Raw genomic sequence first — 25,766 nt, forward strand, 5'->3', positions numbered from 1 at the left:
TAAAACAAAAAGCTGAGTTAGATGCAGAACGCTGTGGTGAAACAGATCAGGACGCCATGTGAAAGTGTGTGAGCTGAATCTGAGCATCTCTGAAGAAGAACAACACTTCAGTAGTTGTATCGGTTACGTCTGCCGGGGGGGTACGGGGCGTAGTGCTGCCTGGTGGTGAGCTGGTTCCTCAACACAGACTGCCTGAACGGCCTGGAGGCAAAGTCTGCAAAACACCAGGGGCTCGGTCAGAGGCTGAGGCAGGAAACAGACCTCAACATGGCGGCGCCGCGGCGCTTACCGTCTCCAACAGGCCTGTTCTCATATGGAAACCTGAAAGACGGTGAGGGTGGTGGAGGGAGGGGGATGCGTCCGTACAAGGGGGAGTAAGGTTGTGGCGCTGGTGGGGCATGATAGGAAAGAGAAAGAATAAACAGTATGTCATTCCCTGCATAATTATCTTTAGTCTTTACGTTTTAAAACCAGTTCAATGGAATTAATCTCAGCCCACACGTCGTCCTCATGTGATTCTTACCAGTGTATTTTGGAGCTCCGTTTCTGTTGAAGTGCTGAATCTCATCCCCATTGTGCTCTGAAAGCAATGAACAATACACGCTTTAATACAAGGAAAACACTTGTCAGAGCAGCTTCAGTACATAGAAAACTAGGGACCGACCGATATTGGCTTTTTTTGAGGCCAACGCCGATTCTGATATTTGACAGAAAAAAATTCTGATGTCCGATTTATCAACCGATTAATTTACAAATTATTTCATGGATAAAATTTGAAGATATAATGGTCACAAATAGTCCGACCTATAATATTACTGCATAACACACACGCGCGTGGATCAGTGCGCATGCTCCAGAGCGGACACGGAAACGCAGACACGTGAAGCGTGGACGAGCCCCTCCGACTACTGAGAAAACAGCAGTGAGGACTGAGGATATGAATGAAGTCAGAGCTCCCTCTGGTGGACAAACGGTGCAAGGACATTATTCTGCACGACTGTGGATGGTAGATATCCGTGCTAAGCAGGTTTGCCTTCAAAAACAGGAAGTGACAAAACAAGCCGTTTGCAAACATTATATGCGTTCACCTGAGGCACCGTCGCACCGACGTGAGTATCTGCAAAATGTGTCTCCTCTCAGGACTGGAAGTAATGGATTTTCAACTTTTTTTTACCAATAATAATGAAATCTACCTGCCTATTATTAGATTCATTTAGATCAGCTTTCTCTACAATTTTAACAATTTGCTTGGTGGGATCGTGGGCCACATTGAAGCCTCTTGCGGGCTGATTTTAGCCCACAGGCCTTATATTTGACAACCCTGATTTTTATCGGACTATAAATCTTTATGTATGGCATCGTATCATATTGTGACTTTCATGATGATCAAGCTTAAACCATGAGGGTAGGGAATGAAACTGAGTCTGGGAGGAAAACGTACCGCTTGGAGCAGGCCTGTTTTCATAGGGAAACCTGTAATGTGGGGAGGGTGGTGGAGGAGGGAGGGGGACACGTCGGTACATGGGGGGATAAGGCCGTGGTCCTGGGTGGCGCTGGACGTCGCCGTAACCCTGGGAATCAGTGAAGAAGATCTCCCTGTGGTCGCTGTAGTGAATCCTCGTTGGGCGCAAATCTGCCAAAGATGCCGAAGATTAAAGATCCTTAAAGATGCTTTCATACAAGATTTGTGTTCTAAATGAAGTTCAATCACAGTCTGTGTCAGTGCCCGTGAACATACTGATGTGTCCATGCAATGAAATGAAAGCAAACGGTTAAGAAAAGAATCTATATTCTTCTACTTCAGTTAGTCATTGTGTTGATTCATGTTTTATCATCAGCTAAACAGAACTAACTTCAGCCCACCTTCGTGTTTTAGACCACCGTTTTTGTTGATGTTGGTCGAGAGCTTGATCTCCTCCACACTGCGCTCTGGAAGCAAAGAACAACACACATTTTAGAGGAAAGGAAATACTTGCCAGAGCAGTGTCAGTATATAGAAAACATTAAGCCTAAACCAGGAGGATGGGGAGTCATATCTGGAGTATATTGTGTGTGTGTGTGTGTGTGTGTGTGTGTGTGTGTGTGTGTGTGTGTGTGTGTGTGTGTGTGTGTGTGTGTGTGGTCTTATTCTTGCCACTAGCATCCAGCGGACTCATCAGCACCACACCCCAGGCGTCTGCGGCGTGCTGCAGCAGTACGGATGTTATCCTGCGGTGGGCCACGTTGTCCCAGTGCACGCCGTCGTTGGTTCGACGGTGCAGGGAGAAGCGGAAATGGAAGTGGAGGTCCACAACATCCAGGTTATACGCGTCGGCCAGCGTCCCGCTGAAGAAGTTGGCTTCGATCACATCAAAACGCAGCTGCGGAGCCATGTGCTGAATCTGAGGGGAGTGATTCAGAGACATTAAAAACATTTATAAACACGTGAACGAAGTAAAAACCTTTCTAAATTGATGCTATGCCCCAGTAATAAGGGGTATGGACGATTTCTAAATACAATCAGTGTGAAGCTAATCCAACAAGAGCAGATTTCCGTAACCATGTCAAATGCAAATGACTGTGGAGGACGCACCTCGGGCACCAGGAACCCTCCTTTGATCTTCTCTCCTAAAGGCAAGGTGAGGTTCCAGATGACCAGCGTTTCCTCCGGCAGGATCGCTTTTAGCTCCTCAAAGAATGTGTGGAGGTTCTCCTTGTAATCACCGATCCAATTGCGGGAGTACCTAAAACATAAAAAAACTGCTACATCAGGTCCACTTGCACCATTTAACGGGATCTCGCACCATAAATTCAACAACAGTACAAACCATCTTCCCACCTTGAAATATCCCAAACGCAGGAGTTGATGATGACCACGTCTGGTTTCAGACCCTGCCGGAAGTCCTCCAGGACACTTTCCATGTACCGCGAGAAGATGCGCGTCAGAAAGTAGAAGCGCACCAGGTGGTGGTCTGACTGGAACTGCCGGACCTCTCTGTATGCAATCCCGTTGTGCAGCTTGTTCAGACAGCCTCCCTCCACCAGGCAGTCCTGCTCGAAGCTCATCTCCCCCTGGAGGAGGAATTTGGAAAGGTAAGGCCCAAAGGAAAAACAAATAAAGATGTGTAAGCTTTTTAAACGTTTGTCTTTTCGTCCTTGCCTTGGTTCGTAGTTGTTTCAGGGTGAGAAATTTGTCTTTTTGGAGCAGCAGAACAAGATCTTTATATATTGCTCGCTGATCTGATGGGGAAATTTCAAGAAAGAATTTAAAATCACAATAAGGAAACACCACAGACTCAAGCAATTTACTGTGTTAAAAATTATACCCTAAACAGAAAACTACCTCTGTGTTCTTTTAACAGTTCAAAAGATGTATGAGAGGTTACATTAATTGCCAGGAGGTGTGAATGCTGATGTGTGACAAGTTCAAGTATGATACTGTCCTTTCATTTATGAACTGAAGGTAATTTAAAATATTTTAATCCGAGCTGCTCTGAACAAATCAACACTTGAAAAGAATATTTATAGGAGGTAAATTTAACTAGTACTCACTGGAGTCTCCCAACACCACCACAAATTTGTTGTGGAGCAGCTGGCTGGCCTGCTTGTGGCTCACAAAGCTCCTCATCTCTGCCTGTTGATTTGGGGAGGGTGGATATTGATATCATTTGACTGTCAGGCCTTGATTCAGAATGAAAACGCAAATAAATCAACACATTTGAAAATAAAAACAGTTTCACTGCATTTGGCTGGTTATGTAAATTAATCCAGCAAAAATTTACCGCGCTTTCAAATTAACTGGCTTCCCTGTTAACTGGTGACCAACTTCCTGGTGCTAGCAAGAGTAGAACCTCAAACTAAAAACTCAACAGCAAACAAACCAGCAGCTGTACCAGAGAATGCTGTTTGGTCACATTTGCAAGAAAGGTTTGAAGTTTTATAGCTTTTGTGAGTCACTTTTTAAACAGCTGCAAAAACAAGACACGCTAAATGAAGTTAACACTAGTTAACAAGGAAACCAATTAATCTGAAACACCTACTCACGAGCGACTTGGTTCCCCTAATTTGACAATTGTTTGTTAGCTACCGAACAGTAAGATTTGAAGACTTTAACCATCAGCTCCAAACTAGAGCCTTCACCTATAGAATTTAATTTATCGAACTTACCATTATTGTACTTTGAAGCCGCCGCTCGATGAGCACTTAGCGCCGCTAGCTTAGCCTCGGTTTCCTCGCTGATGTTTATTAAAACATGTATTTTGCCAAGCGGTTGTCCTGTTCCTCTGAAGAGTGGGATCTTTCAGTTGGGCAATTAGCGACCAGGAATAGTCACTCAGGTCCAAAATATTTCGAAAAAGGAAGAAATTTTAAAGGCCTCGCGCCAACAAATGGAGGGGAAAAGACAGTCTGAGGACACAGGTTCCTCTGAGCTCGCGGCGCGTTCAGGGACTGCAGGAGAAAAGACCTTCAAGGTGTTTCTTTATAGAAACCTTGAGCTCAGCTTTCTCAAACCATCTCCCCTCTGTGTTCCTGAATTCCCGCAGTCTTTGAAGTATCTTCTTCTTATATTTCAATATGAAATAAACGTAAATTCGCATATCTTACACTCTGTCTAAAACAGTGAAATAAATATATAGCTTTTTGTTGTATATATATTTATTCAAAATTATATCACCCATTATCTGAAGATATCTCCACTTCTGGGAATCTGGACTTTAATCTGGACAAAGTCGAGATTTCAGTCATCCAGCAGCAATAATAAATTGTAACTCTGATGTTGAAACACTCATTTATCCGTAGACAACATACGAAACTATACACAATTACTAAACAAAAAACTTGCTCCTTGGTTTTTGTTTTATTAGTTAATTTAAGCATAAATAAAAAGACAATTCACATTTTCAAGTCCTGAGTTTGTAGAAGGAAAAGAAGATACACAGTAGGTGACCTGGATTAAAAATAAATAAACTGGACATCAAATTTATAGAATATTCAAACTGGTGCAAACAGCTATTTATGTCTGTCCAATAGATCACTTCCTTCTCTTTGGTAATACTTCTGAAGCTATGAATGCATAAATAAATAAAATCAGACAAAGTCACTGTCGTCATCATAATCTATCACTTGAATCTGATCTTTTTTCTTGTCTCTTCCTGGTTCTTCCCGCTCCTCCTTCTCTTCTTCCTCCTCTTCGTCAGTCTGGTCTTCCTCCTTGGGTTCCTCTCTGCGGTGAAACTCCTGGTATATTCCAGTCAGAGCCTTGGCTGCTTCCAGAGACACTTTCAGGTTTCCGATCACCTCCTTGTCCTCATCCACACTCACAACTGAAGGAAAGATTTAGAAGTTGTCATAAAACTCTCCACCAATTTATAAAATATTCCCAGCAACAATATCTGGAAAAAAAAAATCTAAAGCTAAATTGATTGATTGATATAATCACACAAACACAACACTTACTGTCAATTTGTTCTTCAATGACATCGTTTCCCGAGAGGAGGAGCTCCTTCAGGTCGAGGAACGCATGTCCAACGTCCACACACTCGTCATCGTCGTCCATCGGCTCACTGACCACGGTGAACTTCAACCTTCCGCAGAACACAACTCTTGTCATGCTTACAGTTTGTGACATTGAAGCGAGTTTGAAGTTAGACCCTACCTGCCCTGGTTGGGATCAGTTCCCTCCAGCATGGTGTAGAGATACTGTCTGAGCGGAGCGGCCTGGGAGCCGTCCACATAAATCACTGCAGCGGAAAAAGACGAAAGGGTTAATACCTTCAACAACTTCATTCACAGAAAAGAACATATCAGTAAATCTCACCTCGTGTGAAGTTGTAGTGAATCTCCTCCCCCTCTGTGGGTTTGCGGAGCGACATGGGGGTCTCTGTGGTCTCCATCGGGACCCCCAGCAGCCGGTACTCCACATAGACCCGCTGCACCGACTCGTCCAGCGCCACGTGTGACGACGGTTCAAACGTCAAGGACAGAATCTCAACTCGGAGCTTGTCACCCTGGAACGCATTTACATCGTTTACGCACAAATAACCAGACCTTTTCCCGCACGTTGTTCCGTGTACCGTACCTTCCGCATCTTCCGTTTTGGAGATACGATGATAACATCGCTCTGTGAGGAGCTTGACTCTGAAGAGTCAGGGCCTTCACCGTCTCCAGCAGCAGCTACAAAATGAATTTTGTAAATTCATGATCCATCAAGTCGTTCAAGAGAGAAATGGAATGTGTGTAAACTACTTACCACTCACACTCTTCTCCTCTTCCTCCAGCTTTTCAAACACTGACACCTGATCCACAGAGGGGAGGTCCTGAAGCAAAGCAAGTGATATTTGAGCCAATCCACCAGCAGGTTCTCGGCTGGATTCTTACAGTTCTGAATCACACATGTTGAAGTTTTTAAGCCTTTTCAGCGGCATGAATCTGACCTGAGCCCGGGCGTCGCTGGCGGAACTTTTCCTCGATAAAGCTGTGAGTGATTGCCTGGGAGATCTTCCTTCTGAGGATCTTCAATCAGATGAGATACGTTTTGGTGAGAAAATAATAATTCAACGTGACAACAAAGACTTATTTTCGAATTGTTTTTCATGAAACTTTGTGAAAATGGAGAAAATATTACAGGCTGAAAACCTACCTGGTGCTGTGTAAATGTGAGGGTGTGGTCAGCCTCGGCTCCGGTGTGAGAGTCGGTGTTTTCTGGTACGATCCAGACGAGCTCTTGGTTGATCTCTTCCTGTCTGCGGACTTACGAGGAGCGGAGACGCTTTGTTCAGGTCGCAGGTTCTGTGAGCTTTTCTGTTTGACCGGTGGAGGCCGAGGCTGTGAACGAATGGCATAAAAATCACACTACTGTGTCCCGAAAACACTGAATCACCTGTGATGCTGCTTGAAATTTACACGGCTTTTTACCTCTTTCTGCACCGCAGTAGTCTCCCTGGGCTCAGGTTGCTGAGTCTGTGAAGAACAGGTATCAAACTTGGTAAATAAACTGGGTTTTTTTTAACCTTTTCAAAGCATTACTGGTTGTTCCTCAGTGTTTTTAGATAAATGGCACACCTTCACCCTGGGTTTGGCGACCGGCCTCTGCGATGCCTCAGCCTCCTCCCTCCTGATTTCCATGGCTTTGCTCCCCTGTCGGCTCAGCGAGACGTCCGCCGGGGGTTGGAAGGGGTACTTCCACCTCATGGTGACCCTGACCATGCCCCGGGGTCCTCCGGCCGCATCTCTTAAAACATAATCGCCTGGACGAGTGGAGACGAACAGACACACCTCCTGGTTAGTTCAGTATAGATCGTCTGGTTCTGTCGACATGATTTAGAATCACCGTGAACCTTCTTTTCTCGACTCCTCACCTCTGATCTCTTTCCCTGTAGCCAGGGATCGCAGCGGGACGGGGGTCTTGGATAAATAAGCCGGCGGTACCTGGTCATCGCTGTCATCGAACACATAAACCCACAGGCTGCTCGACCTGCGCGATAAAGCAGAAGACCATTTTTATATAACACCACTTTCACATAAATTGTCACATAAACATCCCGCTCTGTGTTGAGATGATACCTGAGGTAGTGCAGCACGTCGGTGGTCACCGCCAGCGGGTAGCTGGCGGCGTCGTTGAACACCGGATCGGCAGAACACTGGACCGTCGGGGAGACGTGGGGCGGGAGGTCGTAGAGCCGGTACGTCAGGTAGGCGTCGGGGAGGACTCCTGGCCAGCGGGCACTGAGGCCCACGCAGTGCTCCAGCATCACCAGCAGCTCGTTGGGGATGCCGCCGCCGTAATCATGCAGCTCCTGTCGCGCACAGGAAAGGATGGTCTCGACACACATCGGCACACATTCAGGAAACTAGAAGAGGTTGGTTTATTCTCTGTGGTTCACCTCCTGAAAGCTGTGCTGCCAGCCGAGCGTCTGCTGCAGAGGACTCCTCGACGGCGCTCCGCTCCCCAGCAGGCCGCCCAGGGGCTCGGCGGGAGGGAACAGGCGCACCCAGAAGTCCACAACACCAACGATTTCACCCTCATGTCCTGAGAGCCAAACACAGAACATTTTTATTCTAACAGAAGAAACAAGGTCAACAATGAGGATTATTCAGTGTTTCATGTTTGCAGGACTCACCAGTGATGTTGACACGCCCACCAACGCGCTCGCCTCTCCTCTCCATCGCCCCCATCAGACCAATCTGCCCACTCCCGTGGGTGACAAATCTGACTCCCCCTAAAGCCTGGTGCATCTCCACTCTGACCCTTGACCCCTGACCCCCTAGCCTTCCCAGATCTCGCGCGGTCAGGGTGTAGCGGGACGTGAAGCCGAAGCTGGGCTGGCTCCCCAACACCAGAGGGGTGGAGTGAACCTCGAAGTCCAGCAGGGAGTAGGTGCAGAACGTCACCACGCTCTCCGGCCGGTCTCCTTCAGGACAGATGCTGCTCATGAGTCGAAGCCCTGCTGGGGTGAAGGTGGCGGCCTTCAGATGGATCTCCAGCAGAGACTCTCCAGCCCTCAGCTGAGAGAAAGACCTGTCGTCATCGACGGGCTGAACTGCCTCCTCGTCTCCAGCGGGCCAGATGTATTGGGTGGGAATGGTCCGCTTGGAGCTCCTGGCGCCGTACGCCAGCTCTTTCAAGTGGCCTTTAAATGTCAGAACATCAAGATAAAAATCCTATAAACAGTTACACTAATTTTACTTTGGTTCGTTTCACTACAAATACAGGCGTTATTTTATCCATACCTTGCAACGTGTTGATCTGTAAAGCTCGTTTAGACAAAAGTTTATTCTTTTCTGCCATTCTCCTCTTGCTCTCTTCCTGTTCTCTCTCAAACTTATGCTTGATGGTAACTAACTCCTCCTTTTATGTGACAAAAAAAAAAAAAGAAATTTTTGCAGTTTAAAAGATAAAATCCCATGGAAATATCATGTAAAAGACGTATTTAAAGTTTGGGTTGCACCTGCAGGTCTTTAGTGATTTGATGCTCCAGAACTAGAAGGTTTCTGGCTTTCTGCAGCTCAAGCACAGTCTCGGCGTGCGATGCCTGCAGATGGACCTGCTCCCGGGTCGATCCGTCCCGCGTCCCGTCAGCCTGGAGGAACTGCAGAGCCTGTCTGTTCTCCTGCTGGATCCTGAAGGCCTGGAGTTGGAGGGACAACGTGACATAAGGCTTTTCCAGCTTGTATCTTTAGTTAAAATACATAAATAAATACAGTCCAAACCTTGATCTGCAGGAGAGTCTCACTGAGATCTTCAACGCTCATGTCAAACTCCTGCAAAAGAGGAGAGAGGAGGAGAAAATGTGCTGAACAGGGGATGAAGTCTGCATTGAAACAGCGGCCCAGCAGCGTCTTATTGTCGTCAGAATGACCGACCTTGGTGACGGAGTCTAGTCGCTCCTGAAGAGCAGAGATCTGCTGCCTGGACTGGAAAACCTCCCGCTCCAGCTGCTCTTCTTTGTCTCTGGACAACACAGAAATCTCTGAAAGCAACAACAAAACACAGGAATAAATGCATAAAAGAGAATTATTGATATTGTAGTTACTGAAGAATCTTCACAGTTATCTACAGAAATGAGAGCACGCATAGAAATATCTCATCATGGAATTGACTGTCTTGATTGATTTGCTGCTCGCCTCTTTCTCGTTCTCTCTCGTCCTCCAGGATTTCCTTCTCCTGCCTCAGTCTGTCCCTCTCCTGCTCCAGCCGGACCCGCTCCTCCCTCTCTGCCTGCAGCGCTTCCTCCAGACTCTGGATATCCGTCCTGCAGACGTTTTCACCCACACTCTCCTTCTTCTGGGCCACTTCTCTTGGTTTTTCCACCACGTCGTCTTGACTGTTTCTGACAGATAAGGTTCTGATGGACAGAGCAGCATGGATTCCATTTGTATTTTGATTTTTACTGTTCAGAACATGGTGATAAGTTAAATGTTGCCATTTTACAAAAGCCTTTCTGCTAAATGTCAGCATAATAAATAATTAAGTTGTTTTTGTTTCTTACCTCTCTAATAAAGTGTCAAAGTTTTCTTTTATCTGATCCCTCTCCCCCTCCAGGTCTGAAATCCTGTCTTGGAGCTGAAAAAAAAAAGTGAATCTTCTTAAAATTTGACATCATGGTGTCAAATACATAACATTTTCACAATGAAGGTGTCTTTCTAACACATCTGGTCCAGTACAGGTGATATTCTACCTTATCCAGAGTCTGCAGAGACACCGTGTTGGAGGCCAGCTGTCCCTCCAGTGCCAGAGCTCGGTGTCTTTCCTGCTTCAACTGTTCGGCCAGCTCCTCCACCTTCTGCAGCAGAGCTCCCTGGCTTTCCCTCAGAGATCTTTGACTCTGGTTCGACACGTCACACAGTCAGATTTACTACAGCCAATGAAGGAATTCGTATGAACTTTCAATGATCATTTTGTGCATGAGCAAAGCTTTTACCTCGTCTAGCTGCGTCTCGTAGGCCTGGTGTAGGAAAGAGGATAAGAGATGGGGAGGAATGACTCGTAAACCATAAACACACTAATGTAAAATGACAGAGAAGCTGGTTTCCAGACCTCTTGCAGATCAGTGAACTTCTCCTCAGAAACTCTGAGGGCTGCGCTCTTCTCCGAAAGCTGCTTTTGCAGACGGATCAGATCCACATTCTCTCTGATGTTTATTCTGATAGACGGAGGAGATGAGAGTAGAAAATGTTAAAAACAGTCGCTCTGTGCTGGTTTCTGAGCAGAGATCTGAAAGCTGTTCTGTAGCTACCTGTGTCTGTCGGCCTGCTGCCTCTTCATCTCTCTGACCGTCCCCTCCATCTCCCTCTCTCTGTCCTTTAGGGTGTCTCTGAGCGCCTGGGCCGTCAGCTCCAGCTCCGCCATCCTCACCTGCTCGGCCACGCCGCACCTGCTGGGCGGGATCCAGTGTGGAAACAGTGGTGGATCTTTCAATGGGCTGTCGAGGAGGGTGTGAGCTCATGTTGTACCAAACAGAAAACAGTCTTACAATCTGTCCATCTCCCCCCTGGTGTCTTCCAGCGTGGGGCCGTATCGAGGCGGTGCGGTCTGCGTCGTCCGCCTGATGCCGCCTTCCCCTTCCACATTTTTACCTAACAACATAAAGATGAAGAAATAAGTACAGATTACAACAGTCTCTGTGTATAAGCTGGACTCCTCCAGACCTTTGCTGAGCTTGTATGGCGTCCGGGCGCCCAGGTCGACGATGTGCTGCTTGGCCAGGCTGAGTTTGTTCTGCAGGACGCCCTTCTGGCTCTCCAGCGTCGCCACGCGTGCCTCCAGCTCCTGTATGGTGGCCTCCATGTCCCGGTCCTTCAGCCCGCCGGACCCGGGACGGGCCTGGCGGAGACGGCTCAGCCTCGTGGACATCCTGCAAGGAGACGGGAGGTCAGCCCGGCCGCAGGAGGACTTTTTAGAATAAAACAGATGAGAAGATGAAGGCGTGTGTGTTACCGGCGGAGTCTCTGCTCCTGCGTACGCGTGTGCTGTTTCAACACGCTGTTCTCCTCCTGCAGCCGCAGACACAGGTCCTCCAGGTGCTCCCTGGGAAACCGGAACAGGCGCTGAGGATCTGCTGAACAGAGACATTCGGAGAGTGAACGCAGACAGATGAAGAACTCAATACAGGGATCTGATTAGCTGAAAACTGATTTAAATCCAATATGTCTACCTTTTGACCTGATGACATGATGCCTCTTCCATGACTTTACATCTCGTAGCGTGTCTGTAAGAAACAGTGGAATGCTTTTTCTATTTAACTGTCTCCAGCTCAACACCAGGCCTCTGTAAATATTCATTATTTATCTCAACGCAGAAATTGAAAATTAACCTCGAGAAAAATTACATGTATCACATGATTGTAAAACGCATAATGTCTTCACTGCACTGTCCCTCTGTTGACCAAATTAATTATGTCAAATCCTAAACACATTAAAACTAAGAAATAGATTTATGTAGCTGAGGTGAATTATCACAGAATTTTAGTATCGAAACAAACCTGGCATGGTCGGCATCAGTCCTCCTCTCATCAGCCCCACGTCCCTGACTGGGAGGTCCCCGGCTGTCTCGTCCACAACTGGAGACATGTTGCTCTATTCAGAGCCAATCGGACAAGCTCGAGTTTTACAATCTTTAAAAAAGAAAAAGGAAAAAAATCATCATCATTATTATCATCATCCACAAATTTACCTTCTATGTTATGAGTGACCAGTTAAGGGATGCTCGGCACTGTGTTCACACCGGACAGTCACACACACTTAAATTCACATCTAAAGGCTATTTACTGTCATCAGTTAATCAGAAATGCAAGTTTCAGACAGGAGAAACCTCATTTTGACCCCAAAATACAATAGAAGGTGATGAAATGTCTTGAATATTTAAATTATGCCTTAAACACACTGGAATAATAACCTTGCAGTCTGTCTCTTATCAGTGTTAAAGCAGCAGGAGGCTTCGTCTCTCTAATTTCAGCTGCAGAAGACTGATGTCTGTGCAGCTGCTTGTTGCAGTATTAATTCTACACAACGGCAGGATTGTGGCTTTTAGTGTCTATTTTTCTCTCATCCAGACACTGAATAAAAACAAAGCAAACTCACCTTCTCCTGTCGGCCATTCAGACAAATCCTGCCTCCAGTAAAGCAATGTGCAGTGTGCTTAGTGGCCAGTATAAGCTGCAGACTCAGGAAGTGTGTGTGTGTGTGTGTGTGTGTTTGTCTCCGCCCTGTGTTTAGATGACCACAGTTTTAATCCTCCTCCAGTCTTTCTTCCCTTCTTCTCTGTCTCTATTGTATGGGGTTTAAGATGTGTTTCTTCCAAGATTGTGCATCATATTTTGTTTTCTTTTTCTTTGGACTTTTTGTTTTTGTCTCGTATTCCCTTCAGCACGGCGACGTACCTGAGTGTATTTGTTCATAATGCCTCCCACCAAGATTCAGTCTCTAAATCTGCCCAACTGCTCCATCTGCTTTCAGCCTAATCCGATTTCCCTGCTAATCTGATTAACAAGCGTCAGGTTGTGTGCCACCCAAAAGATCTGTCCTGGAGTCAGTTTTGAAGTTCACACATAAAGACTAATTCTAGCCACTGTTGGAGTGAGGCTGGTCCATGATCTGTTATTATATTACACACACACACACACAAATTAAAAAAGCAAATAAGGAAAAGGGGGGAGGATGACGACTGTGAGAAGGTTTGAGACATGAGATATGAGAGGTTATTTGAAGAGGGAGGAAACGAGCAGGTGCATGAATATCCAATATTAACAATAGTTAATCTGAGACATATTTCAGAAAATATCATTTATTTTTTTCATACTGTATTTATTGAGGTGAAATGAGGACTTATTGATTCAGACCAACACTATGATTTGAGATTTTGAAGAAATCAAAATCTAAATTTCAACATAGAATGAATTCACATAGGTTTTGTTCTTGTATTTTTTTCAATTTAGAATACATTTTTGTGATTTTCACAATAAAATATGAACTGTACAAAGAGCTGACGTTAATTTTCCATCATATAGTAGCAATGTCTTCGTCATTATGTAAGTTTTTAAAAACGGCGCTGGCCGAGCGGATGACTAGCGGCGACTTGTTGCCGCTGTCGCTGATATCTGGGTTGAGGAAGGGAAACATGGCCTCGGTGAAGTGGCACTGCGTGAAGGAATACATGAGCGACTTTGCCGCAGCGTCGTAGAACGACACGGTTCCTTCCTCGTAGTCCAAAAACAGGCCGATGACCTGCGGCCTCTGAGGGAGGTACAGCAGCTGGGCCTGCTCGGCGCAGGCCCGGTACTCCCTGCCCCTCCTCAGGCAGATGGCCCAGTAGCCCTCTTCCGGGCTCAGCACCACCACTCCCTTCCTGGTGACCGACTTCCTGGCGACGCCCAGGTCCCACGCCGTCTTGTCGCCCACGTCCACCTCCCAGTAGTGCCTTCCTGTGGTGAAGCCCTGTACAGCCAGCAAGACTGGGATGATGCTATGGATTTACAGTGAGTGAATCTGGAAAAAACGTTGAGGATTACCGTGAGGGCGAGAACACAAGGAGCCGTGTCGAAACGCTCCGGGAGATCGGGAACTTTATGCTCAACGTTTCCATCCTGGACCCGTCTGCCGTCCTCCGAGAGAACAAGCCACGGGTTGGCTGTTCTGGGGTCCAGACGGACATCAGCTGGAGGACAGATAAAGGAAGATCATGAACTTTGGCAGTCTACTTTGGAATGATATTATTTTTTAAACTTGATTTTGTCATTTCGTAAAAATATTGAGAAACGAAAGTTTATAGGATGTTTTCATGTCTGTAAAAAAGATGTGAAGCTGTACCTGCATACTTCTGCATCCTCTCGTATTCTGAAATATAATAAACATATTTGCATTTAAACATTCCTTTTCCATGTGGATGTTTAGTGACAGCAGCAGTTTGATGATGTGGTGCAGCATTCACCTCTAAAGGAAAGCTTTTTCAGCTCCGACTGGAGCTGCTGTTCGATGCTGGCCACCGCTCTCCTCACACTTCCCAGGCATGTGTCTGCATGGACGACGATATCAGAGCAGGACCTGCCTGACAGCGCTGAACTCAGGGCAGGAAACCTCTGAAATCAAATAGGTGAGACGTTATTTAGATCCACTATAGAGTTTTCTTTGGAAAAAAAAAAACAAAAAACAAACTTCAGGTGTTATGTTGGGACATTTGAACATTTCATAGTCATTTTTAAACACCTTTTGGTTCCATGCATGTAAAAACATGCCTGAAAAATGCTGATTATTAGACATTTACATTTTATTTTTCCAGGAAATATCATCAACATTGGTTTTATGTTGAGATAGGGAGCTTTTTTTAATCTATGTGAAATATTTTGAAAGAACTTTTTTTTTCTTTCAAAAGTGCTATTTTAACTTTAAAGTTAATGTTTAAAAGTTATTATGGCACAATTTTACTGGTCGACTCCACTGTGATTGACACTTCCTGCTTTAAAAGTTTGTTTAATTCTCAATGGATTTCTATAAATGATGGCTGCATGCTATTGAGTACCAAAATCCTCCTGTATATTGTAGTATTTGTCCAAAATTTGCCTTTTTTATAGTTGTTTTTTGAATTCACTGGAAGGAAAGCTTGAAATTTAAGATGGCAATTTACCTACATATTTATGTTTGTCATCAGTTCAAAAGTAACATAAATAAATGAAAATGAAATCTGGTTAATTGTCCAATTGAGGGTTAGAAGCCACCAGGACAGGACATCAATGTGGCGAAACGCCTCCCATCAAAAAGGAGCGAGGATAATGATAATAATCCATATGAGTCAGAGGTTTCCTGACCTGCAGGAGGTGGAGATGGTCTTCCGTGTGAAAAAGCTGCTCCAGTTCACTCCTCCTCCTGTGAAGCTCTGAGATTTCCTGTTGCAGCTCTGAGATGAGCTTCTCCGCCCTCAGCTCAGCTGCAGCCTGCTCTCTCTGGATCCTCTGCTGCAGCTCCAGCTGGCATTTCTTCATGGCGTGAAACAGATTGGAGAAAACCATCCCGCTTTCCTGGATGTCCCTCTTTGAGTTTTCCTGCGGAACGTAATCCTGTCAATAATTATTCGGCTGTGACGTGTAAAATTCCCTCACCAAAAAATTTAAAGGAATACTTTGAAGATTTTTGACCCACACCCTATCCCTATCACTGACAAAGTTAGACAAGCTCATAAATACCTTTTTTGTGTCTCTGCGTCCAGTGGCTGGCTCCCAGCTGTTAGCATCGTAGTTAGCTTAGCTCAATTGCTGGAAGTCAATTGGAAACAGAGCAGGACTGACTAAAGTGGACAAAATACTCCTTCCAGTGGTCCAGGTGATGGCGTATTAGCATGTGAAGTAAATCCGAATGGTTATAAAACATTTTAAAAAGTGCTCCGCGGAAGGATATACCGGTGCACAGTGGCTGAGTCTATGGCTTCTACTGCTGTGCTCCGGTATATCCTTCCGCGGAGCACTGCGCATGCGCAGGTCTGTGTGTATCAAAATGTTATTTTAACAGATTGAAAAGATAACATGTCTTTTATAATGTTTGATAACCATTCAGATTTACTTCACGTGCTAATACGCCATCCCCTGGACCACTGGAGGGAGTATTTTGTCCACTTTCGTCAGTCCGGCTATGTTTCCAATTGACTTCCAGCAATTGAGCTAAGCTAACTACGATGCTAACAACTGGGAACCAGCTACTGGACGCAGAGACACAACAAAGGTATTTAAGAGCTTGTCTAACTTTGTCAATGATAGGGATAGGGCGCGGGTCAAAAATCTTCGGAGTTTTCCTTTAATCTGTTACGTGTTAGTTTTAAAAACTTAGTCGATGTTTCCACTGATGTAACTATTTGATTTTATGTCTACTTGCTTTACTGAGCTCCACAGAGTGTTTGATCTCCTCCACTTTCTGCAGTCGTTCCTGGATCATCTGCTGAACGCTGGCCTCCATTGATTTCACCTGGTTCTGATCATCAAAACAGAAATACAGGATTCACTAATCTACACAACAGGAATCACAATAGCAATGGGAAAACACTGGATCTCACCTTCTTCTCCTGGCTCTCCCGCTCCACCGGGACGGTGTCGTGGCTGCGGTGGTCTGTCTCAGTGCACAGCACACAAACACACCGCTGGTCGCTCCTGCAGAACAGCTCCAGCAGCCTCTGGTGCTTTCCGCACATCCTCTTCTCCAGCATGGGCACCGGCTCGATCAGCTTGTGGATCTTTAAGGTGGCGACTCGCAGGTGAGGCTCCAGGTGACTCTCGCAATACGAGGTCAGGCACACGAGACAGGATTTCAAAGCTTCGGTACGCTCCCCCACGCACACGTCGCAGCGGATCGCCCTTCCTGACGCTGACGGCACGCCGCCGTGCTTCCGGGCCCGGATCTGCTCGGACATTTCCTTGGCGAAGGAGTTCTCACAGAGTTCTGGGAGGCCCTCGTAGACTGCGTGACACTTGGGGCAGGTGACGCTGGCGCTGGCGTCCCAGTGCGACGTGATGCAGGTGAAGCAGAAGCTGTGGCCACAGGGGATGGAGACCGGCTCCGTGAAAACATCCTGACAGATGCAACACTGGAACTGCACCTCCGACAGAAGGACGCCGGGGGCAGCCATGGCTTCAGGCCTCAGGAAAAAAAAAAAAAAAGGAACATTATCCATGGATTAACAGTAAAAGTGATAAATGTTTCATGATTCTGAATCAGTGACCTTTGAACATCTACGTTTTGTCCTACAGCGGCCACTGTAAGCCCTGTGATCGGTCTTATCATTAACTGGAAACAATTCTGAACTGCCCACTGGCCAAAGTACAGCAGCAAGGCCACATGGGCCGGCCTGTCCTCCTCTCTGTCAGATAAAAACATGGACTGCATAACCATGACAGCTGAGACTTCCCTTTTCCAACAAGTGCAGCTCATCACTGTGTGTACACTTTGAGAGGTACACACTCCTTTAACACACCACTCACAGCACCGGGGAACGCACTCACGGCTTCGCATAGGTGCCTGCCTGCATTGTTTTGCAGATTTGTTTAATTAAAAACCAAACAGATATGTAACATAACTATAATCAATAATACGGAGTAACATTTTTATCTATGACTGCGTTTGGCTTACCTTTTTAGTAACCTGTAACTTGACCTTATGAGGCAGCCGAGGCAAACACTGGCATTGTGGTTGTGAAGCCAAAGTCCTCTTCATTCAGCTGTTACCACTCCCTCTGGGACTTTGTTTTCTTTTTCTTTTTTTTTCCTGCTCTGCAGAGCTTCAGCACATTGTTCCACAGTGGGAGGAGTGAAGCCGGGTTCAAGTACATTACTGCATTTGTATTGTCTCCAGTTACTTCAGATGTCATCCTTCACGTTTGGATTAAAAATGGTTACAGATGTGAAATTCACTACTTCACCTTTTCAACAAGATTGTACTCCTTTATGCTTTCACTTATTTTTTATTAAAAAACCCCAGAAAAGTCCCATTGACATCAAAAGTCTTATTAGTATGTAGTGAAGACAAATTCAGACAATTCAAATTCACATTCATTAACTGTAATCTTAATTACTTTAATATACACACAATAAAACACAGGAGCTACATTATTACACAACCATTTTGTAAAACTATGCATAAAAAATCTGAGCGAGAAGGCTTTAATATGGTAATGCAAATCAACTCTGTACGCCATCTTATTATTTAGGGTATTCTCTTCCTCTGAATTGACCGAACTCTCAAGGAGAAAGTATGTGGTGGCAGCCCAAAGGTTTCCAAGCTCTAGATCGAAAAGAACAAGACAAGAATGTTATACAACAGCAAATTAAATACTATTTCAATGTAAGATTCTTCTTGTTGACAATAATAAAAAAACAAAAAGAAGCTATTCTCACCTGGGCCACGATATTTTCAATGTCTAGATCTGACAGTGGAACAGAGGACTTTATTCCAGCATTTATCCCAACAAGATAATCTGTGTGCAGAAATACAGAATCTGTGACAAAACATACAAACACAGCTGTGTTGTGAAGAAGCTATTCTACATACGAAGCATTAAAGGTGATTTTGAGTCTTATAAGCACATACACCTTGTTTGAACTACAACATCATTGTGTGGCTGTAACACTTAGGAAAAAAAAAATGTCTGTCACTATGACAAAAACACACACACACACACACACACACACACACACACACACACACACACACACACATATATATATATATATATATATATATATATATATATATATATACAGTGTTGGGCAAGTTACTTTAAAAAAGTAATTAGTTAGAATTACAATTTACTTCTCCCAAAAAGTAATTGAGTTAGTAACTCAGTTACCTCACTGAAAAAGTAATTAGTTCCTCAGCAAAGTAACTGATGTTATTTTTCATGTTCTACACATTACCACATTCTATAACATCTATAACATCAAAGATGTTTATATCAACTGATTGAAGAATAAAAACACTTCATACAGTATTTTAGAACATTTAGTATTTATTTGAACTAAATTGCAGCCTGTTAAGAAAACACAAATGTAAACTTCTGGCCATTAAGTATTGCAAATCTCTGTAACTGTACATTAGGCCTACTGTGTTCCAGTGGACCTGCAGTCAGTGTGTTCAGCTCGGCTCTGGTCGCCTGCTGGTTGCTTGTTTTAACAGAGCGGCCCCTCTCCCACCTGCTGCGTTTGGACTCGGGGTCGGGTTAGCAGCAGCAGCAACAAGTGTCATGCTGGCATGTGGCAGACGTGGATAAAGTCTCCAGTGAGGCTTCCAGTTTCAGAACGCTACCTTTCTATGTTCTGGGCTCGAGCTCCACGACATTGTCTCTGTCTTGTGTTTACCGGTCAGCGCGTGCAGCGAGTGAGACACGTGGACAGGGCATGCCCGCCCACCAACCAATCAGCATCGCGTCTTCATCACCCCCCCCCCCCCCCCCCCATTCCCCTCTCCCCCGTCCTCCCTGCTCTCTCCTGCAGCTGATGTGTGCGGCAGCAGCGGACACTCGCGCTTCATTCAGTCAGTAGTAACGCGCCACTTCATATTTTTAGTAACGGTAACGGCGTTGCAACGATGGGAAAAGTAACTAATTAGATTATTCGTTACTGAAAAAAATAACGCCGTTACTAACGCCGTTATTCCCAACACTGTACATATATATATATATATATATATATATATATATATATATATATATATATATATATATATATATATATATTCTTTAAAAACATTAATACTTTAAGTATGGATTGTGACTTTGAAATCACAATTTTATATTTACATGTACCCAACAGTAGGAAAATTTCAACTTACAAGGTTCTTTTTGATGTATGAGGCAGAGTCCAAGGCATTTTTGAGAAAATGAGGTAATTTATAGAAAGGAAAAAAAAAAAGAACAATTTTAGAACTGGTGAAAAAGAATTAAACATCCATGATAAAAACTTCACTCATAAACGGTTATCAGTGAGATAGGTATACTTTTAATGCTGTTTTGGGTAAAACCAAAATTAATCCTTTGTTAAGTCAATCTTGTGAAGAATTCAGATCATTAAGACTACAGATAATTAAGAAAACAAGCACAGTAGCACGGCTTTTTAAATTAACTTTGAGCAAATTAATGGGTTTACCAGTGACTGCAGTGATGCTGACTCCACTGCTTCTGACGTCCTCAAACACGGAGAAGATGGTGAATATGTATTTAGTAGCAGGAGTGAGCGATGAGACTGTGTGAGTCACTGGTCCGTCTCCATCTGGTACTGTGACATTTATCTCAGTACCATTGAAATGGATGATGAAGCTCACACTGTTGTTCACACTGTCCCACTGCAGAGTGACACTGGTCTCATTTTGCTCTATTATTCTGATGTTTGTTGGTTCTGAAGGCGCTGATTGAGTAAGATAAGAAGAAAATTTCAATGTTATAAAAAGTTAACTTAATATTTCTACAAAAACTGGTTGATTAATGTTTTGGACAACAAAAAAATGCACAAAAAGAACCTGTGACTGAAGTCGAGGGGTGAAGAGTGGTTGATGACAGGGATATGGACGAAGGTGTGGTGATCGTTGTAGTTGGAAATGTGGACAACATTGTGGAGGAAGGTGTAGGTATTATTGTATTTGGAGGTGCTGTTGACGTTGTGGGAGAAGTAGAAGCTGTTGTGAGAGAAGTGATTGTTGTAGTTCCATCTGTCGTAGTCGTAGTCGTCGTGCGAGAAGTTGAGGCTGTTGAGCCAGAAGTAGTTGATGGAGTTTCATCTGTTGTAGTCATTGAGGACAACATTGTGGAGGAAGGTGTAGGTATTATTGTACTTTGAGGCTCTGTGGACGTTGTGGGAGAAGTAGAAGCTGTTGTGAGAGAAGTGATTGTTGTAGTTCCATCTGTCGTAGTCGTAGTCATCGTGCGAGAAGTTGAGGCTGTTGAGGCAGAAGTGGTTGATGGAGTTTCATCTGTTGTAGTCATTGAGGACAACATTGTGGAGGAAGGTGTAGGTATTATTGTATTTGGAGGTGCTGTTGACGTTGTGGGAGAAGTAGAAGCTGTTGTGAGAGAAGTGATTGTTGTAGTTGCATCTGTCGGAGTCATAGTCATGTGAGAAGTTGAGGCTGTTGAGGCAGAAGTGGTTGTTGGAGTTTCATCTGTTGTAGTCATTGAGGACAACATTGTGGAGGAAGGTGTAGGTATTATTGTACTTTGAGGCTCTGTGGACGTTGTGGGAGAAGTAGAAGCTGTTGTGAGAGAAGTGATTGTTGTAGTTCCATCTGTCGTAGTCGTAGTCGTCGTGCGAGAAGTTGACGCTGTTGAGCCAGAAATGGTTGATGGAGTTTCATCTGTTGTAGTCATTGAGGACAACATTGTGGAGGAAGGTGTAGGTATTATTGTATTTGGAGGTGCTGTTGACGTTGTGGGAGAAGTAGAAGCTGTTGTGAGAGAAGTGATTGTTGTAGTTGCATCGTTCGTAGTTGTAGTCGTAATCATCGTGCGAGAAGTTGAGGCTGTTGAGGGAGAGATGGTTGTTGGAGTTACACTTGTAGTCGTGGGAGAAGTCAAGGTTGTTGAGGGAGAAGTGGTTGTTGGAGTTAAACTTGAAGTTGTGGGAGAAGTCGAGGTTGTTGAGGGAGAGATGGTTGTTGGATTTACACTTGAAGTTGTCGGAGAAATCGAGGTTGTTGAGGGAGAAGTGGTTGTTGGAGTTATACTTGTAGTTGTGGGAGAAGTCGAGGTTGTTGAGGGAGAGATGGTTGTTGGAGTTACAATTGTAGTCGTGGGAGAAGTCGAGGTTGTTGAAGGAGAAGTGGTTGTTGGAGTTTCATCCATCGTAGTTGTGTGAGAAGTCGAGGTTGTTGAGGGAGAAGTGGTTGTTGGAGTTTCATCCATCGTAGTTGTGTGAGAAGTCGAGGTTGTTGAGGGAGACGTGGTTGTTGGAGTAACATTTGTAGTCGTGGGAGAAGTTGAGGTAGGGGGAGAAGTGGTTGTTGGAGTTACACTTGTAGTCGTTGGAGAAGTTGAGGTTGTTGACGGAGAAGTGGTTGTTGGAGTAACACTTGCAGTCGTAGGAGAAGCTAAGGTAGGGGGAGAAGTGGTTGTTGGAGTTACACTTGAAGTCGGGGGAGAAGTTGAGGCTGATGAGGGAGAAGCGGTTGTTGGAGTAACACTTGTAATCGTGGGAGAAGTTGAGGTAGGGGGAGAAGTGGCAGTTGGATTTACACTTGTGGTCGTGGGAGAAGTTGAGGTTGTTGAGGGAGAAGTGGTTGTTGGAGTAACACTTGTAGTCGTGGGAGAAGTTGAGGTAGGGGGAGAAGTGGTTGTTGGAGTTATACTTGTAGTCGTGGGAGAAGTTGAGGTTGTTGAGGGAGAAGTAGTTGTTGGAGTAACACTTATAGTCGTGGGAGAAGTTGAGGTAGGTGGAGAAGTGGCTGTTGGTGTTACACTTGTAGTCGTGGGAGAAGTTGTGGTTGTTGAGGGAGAAGTGGTTGTTGGAGTAACACTTGTAGGCGTGGGAGAAGTCGAGGTTGGGGGAGAAGTGGTTGTTGGAGTTGCACTTGTAGTCGAGGGAGAAGTCGAGGTTGGGGGAGAAGTGGTTGTTGGAATTGCAATTGAAGTCGTGGGAGAAGTCGAGGTTGGAGGAGAAGTAGTTGTTGGAGTTACACTTGAAGTTGTGGGAGAAGTCGAGGTTGTTGAGGGAGAAGTGGTTGTTGGAGTTATACTTGTAGTTGTGGGAGAAGTCGGGGTTGTTGAGGGAGAGATGGTTGTTGGAGTTACACTTGTAGTCGTGGGAGAAGTCGAGGTTGTTGAGGGAGAAGTGGTTGTTGGAGTTACACTTGTAGTCGTGGGAGAAGTTGAGGTAGGGGGAGAAGTGGTTGTTGGAGTTACACTTGTAGTTGTGGGAGAAGTTGAGGTTGTTGAGGGAGAAGTGGTTGTTGGAGTAACACTTGAAGTCGTGGGAGAAGTTGAAGTAGGGGGAGGAGTGGTTGTTGGAGTTACACTTGTAGTCGTGGGAGAGGTTGAGGTTGTTGAGGAAGAAGTGGTTGATGGAGTAACACTTGTAGTCGTGGGAGAAGTTGAGGTTGGGGGAGAAGTGGTTGTTGGAGTTACACTTGTAGTCGTGGGAGAAGTTGAGGTTGTTGAGGGAGAAGTGGTTGTTGGAGTAACACTTGTAGTCGTGGGAGAAGTCGAGGTTGGGGGAGAAGTGGTTGTTGGAGTTGCACTTGTAGTCGTGGGAGAAGTTGAGGTTGGGGGAGAAGTGGTTGTTGGAGTTGCACTTGTAGTCGTGGGAGAAGTCGAGGTTGGAGGAGAAGTGGTTGTTGTTTCATCTGTCGGAATCGTGGGAGAAGTCGAGATTGTTGATGGAGAAGTGGTTGTTGGAGTTACACTTGTAGTCGTTGTGTGAGAAGTTGAGATTGTTGAGGGAAATGTGGTTGTTGGAGTTACACTTGTGGTCATGGGAGAAGTCGAGGTTGCTGAGGGAGAAGTGGTTGTTGGAGTTACACTTGTAGTCGTTGCGTGAGAAGTCGAGGTTGTTGAGGGAGAAGTGGTTGTTGGAGTTACACTTGTAGTCATGGGAGAAGTCGAGGTTGTTGAAGGAGATGTGGTTGTGGGAGTTTCATCCATCGTCGTTGTGGGAGAAGTCGAGGTTGTTGATGGAGAAGTGGTTGTTGGAGTTACACTTGTAGTCATTGCATGAGAAGTTGAGGTTGTTGAGGGAAAAGTGGTTGTTGGAATTACACTTGTAGTCGTGGGAGAAGTCGAGGTTGTTGAGGGAGAAGTGTTTGTTGGAGTTACACTTGTAGTTGTGGGAGAAGTTGAGGTTGGGGGAGAAGTGGTTGTTGGAGTTGCACTTGTAGTCGTGGGAGAAGTTGAGGTTGGGGGAGAAGTGGTTGTTGGAGTTGCACTTGTAGTCGTGGGAAAAGTCGAGGTTGGAGGAGAAGTGGTTGTTGTTTCATCTGTCGGAATCGTGGGAGAAGTCGAGGTTGTTGACGGAGAAGTGGTTGTTTGAGTTACACTTGTCGTTGTGCGAGAAGTCGAGGTTGTTGAGGGAGAAGTGGTTGTTTGAGTTACACTTGTAGTCATGCGAGAAGTCAAGGTTGTTGAGGGAGAAGTGGTTGTTGGAGTTACACTTGTAGTCATGGGAGAAGTCGAGGTTGTTGAAGGAGATGTGGTTGTGGGAGTTTCATCCATCGTCGTTGTGGGAGAAGTCGAGGTTGTTGATGGAGAAGTGTTTGTTGGAGTTACACTTGTAGTCATTGCATGAGAAGGTGAGGTTGTTGAGGGAAAAGTGGTTGTTGGAATTACACTTGTAGTCGTGGGAGAAGTCGAGGTTGTTGAGGGAAAAGTGGTTGTTGGAGTTACACTTGTAGTCGTGGGAGAAGTTGAGGTTGTTGAGGGAGAAGTGGTTGTTGGAGTAACACTTGTAGTCGTGGGAGAAGTCGAGGTTGGGGGAGAAGTGGTTGTTGGAGTTGCACTTGTAGTCGTGGGAGAAGTTGAGGTTGGGGGAGAAGTGGTTGTTGGAGTTGCACTTGTAGTCGTGGGAGAAGTCGAGGTTGGAGGAGAAGTGGTTGTTGTTTCATCTGTCGGAATCGTGGGAGAAGTCGAGGTTGTTGACGGAGAAGTGGTTGTTGGAGTTTCATCCATCGTACTTGTGGGAGAAGTCGAGGTTGCTGAGGGAGAAGTGGTTGTTGGAGTTACACTTGTAGTCGTTGCGTGAGAAGTCGAGGTTGTTGAGTTAGAAGTAGTTGTTGGAGTTACACTTGTAGTCATGGGAGAAGTCGAAGTTGTTGAGGGAGAAGTGGTTGTTTGAGTTACACTTGTAGTCGTGCGAGAAGTCGAGGTTGTTGAGGGAGAAGTCATTGTTGTCGTTTCATCTGTCGTAGTCGTGGGAGAAGTCAAGGTTGTTGAGGGAGAAGTAGTTGTTGGAGTTACACTTGTAGTCATGGGAGAAGTCGAGGTTGTTGAGGGAGAAGTGGTTGTTTGAGTTACACTTGTAGTCGTGCGAGAAGTCGAGGTTGTTGAGGGAGAAGTCATTGTTGTCGTTTCATCTGTCGTAGTCGTGGGAGAAGTCGAGGTTGTTGAGGGAGAAGTAGTTGTCGTATCATCTGTCGTAGTCGTGGGAGAAGTCGAGGTTGTTGAGGGAGAAGTGGTTGTTGGAGTTACACTTGTAGTCATGGGAGAAGTTGAGGTAGGGGGAGAAGTGGTTGTTGTTTCATCTGTCGGAATCATGGGAGAAGTCGAGGTTGTTGACGGAGAAGTGGTTGTTGGAGTTTCATCCATCGTACTTGTGGGAGAAGTCGAGGTTGCTGAGGGAGAAGTGGTTGTTGGAGTTACACTTGTAGTCGTTGCGTGAGAAGTCGAGGTTGCTGAGGGAGAAGTGGTTGTTGGAGTTACACTTGTAGTCGTTGCGTGAGAAGTCGAGGTTGTTGAGGGAGAAGTGGTTGTTTGAGTTACACTTGTCGTCATGCGAGAAGTCGAGGTTGTTGAGGGAGAAGTGGTTGTTTGAGTTACACTTGTAGTCATGCGAGAAGTCGAGGTTGTTGAGGGAGAAGTCATTGTTGTCGTTTCATCTGTTGTAGTCGTCGGAGAAGTCGAGGTTGTTGACGGAGAAGTGGTTGTTGGAGTTTCATCCATCGTACTTGTGGGAGAAGTCGAGGTTGCTGAGGGAGAAGTGGTTGTTGGAGTTACACTTGTAGTCGTTGCGTGAGAAGTCGAGGTTGTTGAGGGAGAAGTAGTTGTTGGAGTTACACTTGTAATCATGGGAGAAGTCGAAGTTGTTGAAGGAGATGTGGTTGTTGGACTTTCATCCATCGTC

The 25,766-nt window shown here is 45.3% G+C and overlaps 4 protein-coding genes across 4 annotated transcripts; all 4 read right to left on the reverse strand.

Moving 5' to 3' along the window:
- Positions 1-107: 107 nt before the first annotated feature.
- Positions 108-3,607, reverse strand: LOC115386220 (PC-esterase domain-containing protein 1A-like). Its single transcript, XM_030088444.1, has 7 exons — positions 3,532-3,607; positions 3,140-3,219; positions 2,819-3,051; positions 2,573-2,723; positions 2,168-2,381; positions 1,864-1,929; positions 108-214 (listed from the first exon to the last, which is right to left on the reverse strand). Exons 1-7 carry the CDS (start codon positions 3,605-3,607, stop codon positions 108-110), a joined length of 927 nt encoding a protein of 308 aa, XP_029944304.1.
- Positions 3,608-5,067: 1,460 nt separating this feature from the next.
- rpgrip1 (RPGR interacting protein 1) lies at positions 5,068-12,064 on the reverse strand. Its single transcript, XM_030088286.1, has 29 exons — positions 11,961-12,064; positions 11,634-11,687; positions 11,417-11,537; positions 11,128-11,333; positions 10,953-11,055; positions 10,716-10,856; positions 10,517-10,622; positions 10,401-10,424; positions 10,158-10,304; positions 9,969-10,042; positions 9,604-9,824; positions 9,343-9,449; positions 9,190-9,240; positions 8,928-9,107; positions 8,710-8,827; positions 8,100-8,609; positions 7,863-8,008; positions 7,543-7,775; positions 7,338-7,453; positions 7,042-7,226; positions 6,883-6,939; positions 6,620-6,804; positions 6,414-6,492; positions 6,239-6,296; positions 6,059-6,153; positions 5,798-5,987; positions 5,636-5,720; positions 5,437-5,564; positions 5,068-5,303 (listed from the first exon to the last, which is right to left on the reverse strand). The coding sequence occupies exons 1-29, from the start codon at positions 12,046-12,048 to the stop codon at positions 5,068-5,070; spliced, it is 4,044 nt and encodes a 1,347-aa protein (XP_029944146.1). The 5' UTR covers positions 12,049-12,064.
- A 1,412-nt stretch (positions 12,065-13,476) lies between these two features.
- On the reverse strand, positions 13,477-17,083 carry LOC115386228 (E3 ubiquitin-protein ligase TRIM21-like). Its single transcript, XM_030088459.1, has 7 exons — positions 16,514-17,083; positions 16,336-16,431; positions 15,279-15,512; positions 14,405-14,552; positions 14,284-14,310; positions 13,986-14,131; positions 13,477-13,911 (listed from the first exon to the last, which is right to left on the reverse strand). The coding sequence occupies exons 1-7, from the start codon at positions 17,081-17,083 to the stop codon at positions 13,477-13,479; spliced, it is 1,656 nt and encodes a 551-aa protein (XP_029944319.1).
- Positions 17,084-20,909: 3,826 nt separating this feature from the next.
- Positions 20,910-25,417, reverse strand: LOC115386229 (probable serine/threonine-protein kinase nek3). Its single transcript, XM_030088460.1, has 9 exons — positions 25,406-25,417; positions 24,314-24,479; positions 23,396-23,424; positions 22,786-23,225; positions 22,120-22,613; positions 21,550-22,026; positions 21,366-21,459; positions 21,157-21,261; positions 20,910-21,036 (listed from the first exon to the last, which is right to left on the reverse strand). Exons 1-9 carry the CDS (start codon positions 25,415-25,417, stop codon positions 20,910-20,912), a joined length of 1,944 nt encoding a protein of 647 aa, XP_029944320.1.
- Positions 25,418-25,766: the final 349 nt, after the last annotated feature.

Source organism: Salarias fasciatus, chromosome 3 (genome assembly GCF_902148845.1).
Source record: "Salarias fasciatus chromosome 3, fSalaFa1.1, whole genome shotgun sequence".
In the NCBI taxonomy this organism is placed as follows: domain Eukaryota; kingdom Metazoa; phylum Chordata; class Actinopteri; order Blenniiformes; family Blenniidae; genus Salarias; species Salarias fasciatus.

Bases quoted from the DNA above. Each gene is read 5' to 3' on its own strand.
- LOC115386220 (XM_030088444.1), bottom strand. From the start codon at position 3,607: ATGAGGAGCTTTGTGAGCCACAAGCAGGCCAGCCAGCTGCTCCACAAC. The intron at 2,382-2,572 runs GTGCGTCCTCCA...CACTCCCCTCAG, and splicing joins GAGGGTTCCTGGTGCCCGAG to ATTCAGCACATGGCTCCGCA. The intron at 215-1,863 runs GTGGGCTGAAGT...GGTGTTTTGCAG, and splicing joins CGGTGGTCTAAAACACGAAG to ACTTTGCCTCCAGGCCGTTC.
- rpgrip1 (XM_030088286.1), bottom strand. From the start codon at position 12,048: ATGTCTCCAGTTGTGGACGAGACAGCCGGGGACCTCCCAGTCAGGGAC. The intron at 10,857-10,952 runs GTAAGACTGTTT...GATCCCGCCCAG, and splicing joins AGGGGGGAGATGGACAGATT to CAGGTGCGGCGTGGCCGAGC. The intron at 7,227-7,337 runs GTGAGGAGTCGA...CCACTCGTCCAG, and splicing joins TACAGGGAAAGAGATCAGAG to GCGATTATGTTTTAAGAGAT.
- LOC115386228 (XM_030088459.1), bottom strand. From the start codon at position 17,083: ATGGCTGCCCCCGGCGTCCTTCTGTCGGAGGTGCAGTTCCAGTGTTGC. The intron at 15,513-16,335 runs GCAAGTAGACAT...TACGTTCCGCAG, and splicing joins ACTCTGTGGAGCTCAGTAAA to GAAAACTCAAAGAGGGACAT. The intron at 14,311-14,404 runs GTGAATGCTGCA...ATTATATTTCAG, and splicing joins GAAAAAGCTTTCCTTTAGAG to AATACGAGAGGATGCAGAAG.
- LOC115386229 (XM_030088460.1), bottom strand. The intron at 22,614-22,785 runs GTGTAACTCCAA...CACAACTTCAAG, and splicing joins AACTTCTCCCACGACTACAA to TGTAACTCCAACAACTACTT. The intron at 22,027-22,119 runs GTGTTACTCCAA...CCCCTACCTTAG, and splicing joins AACTTCTCCCACGATTACAA to CTTCTCCTACGACTGCAAGT.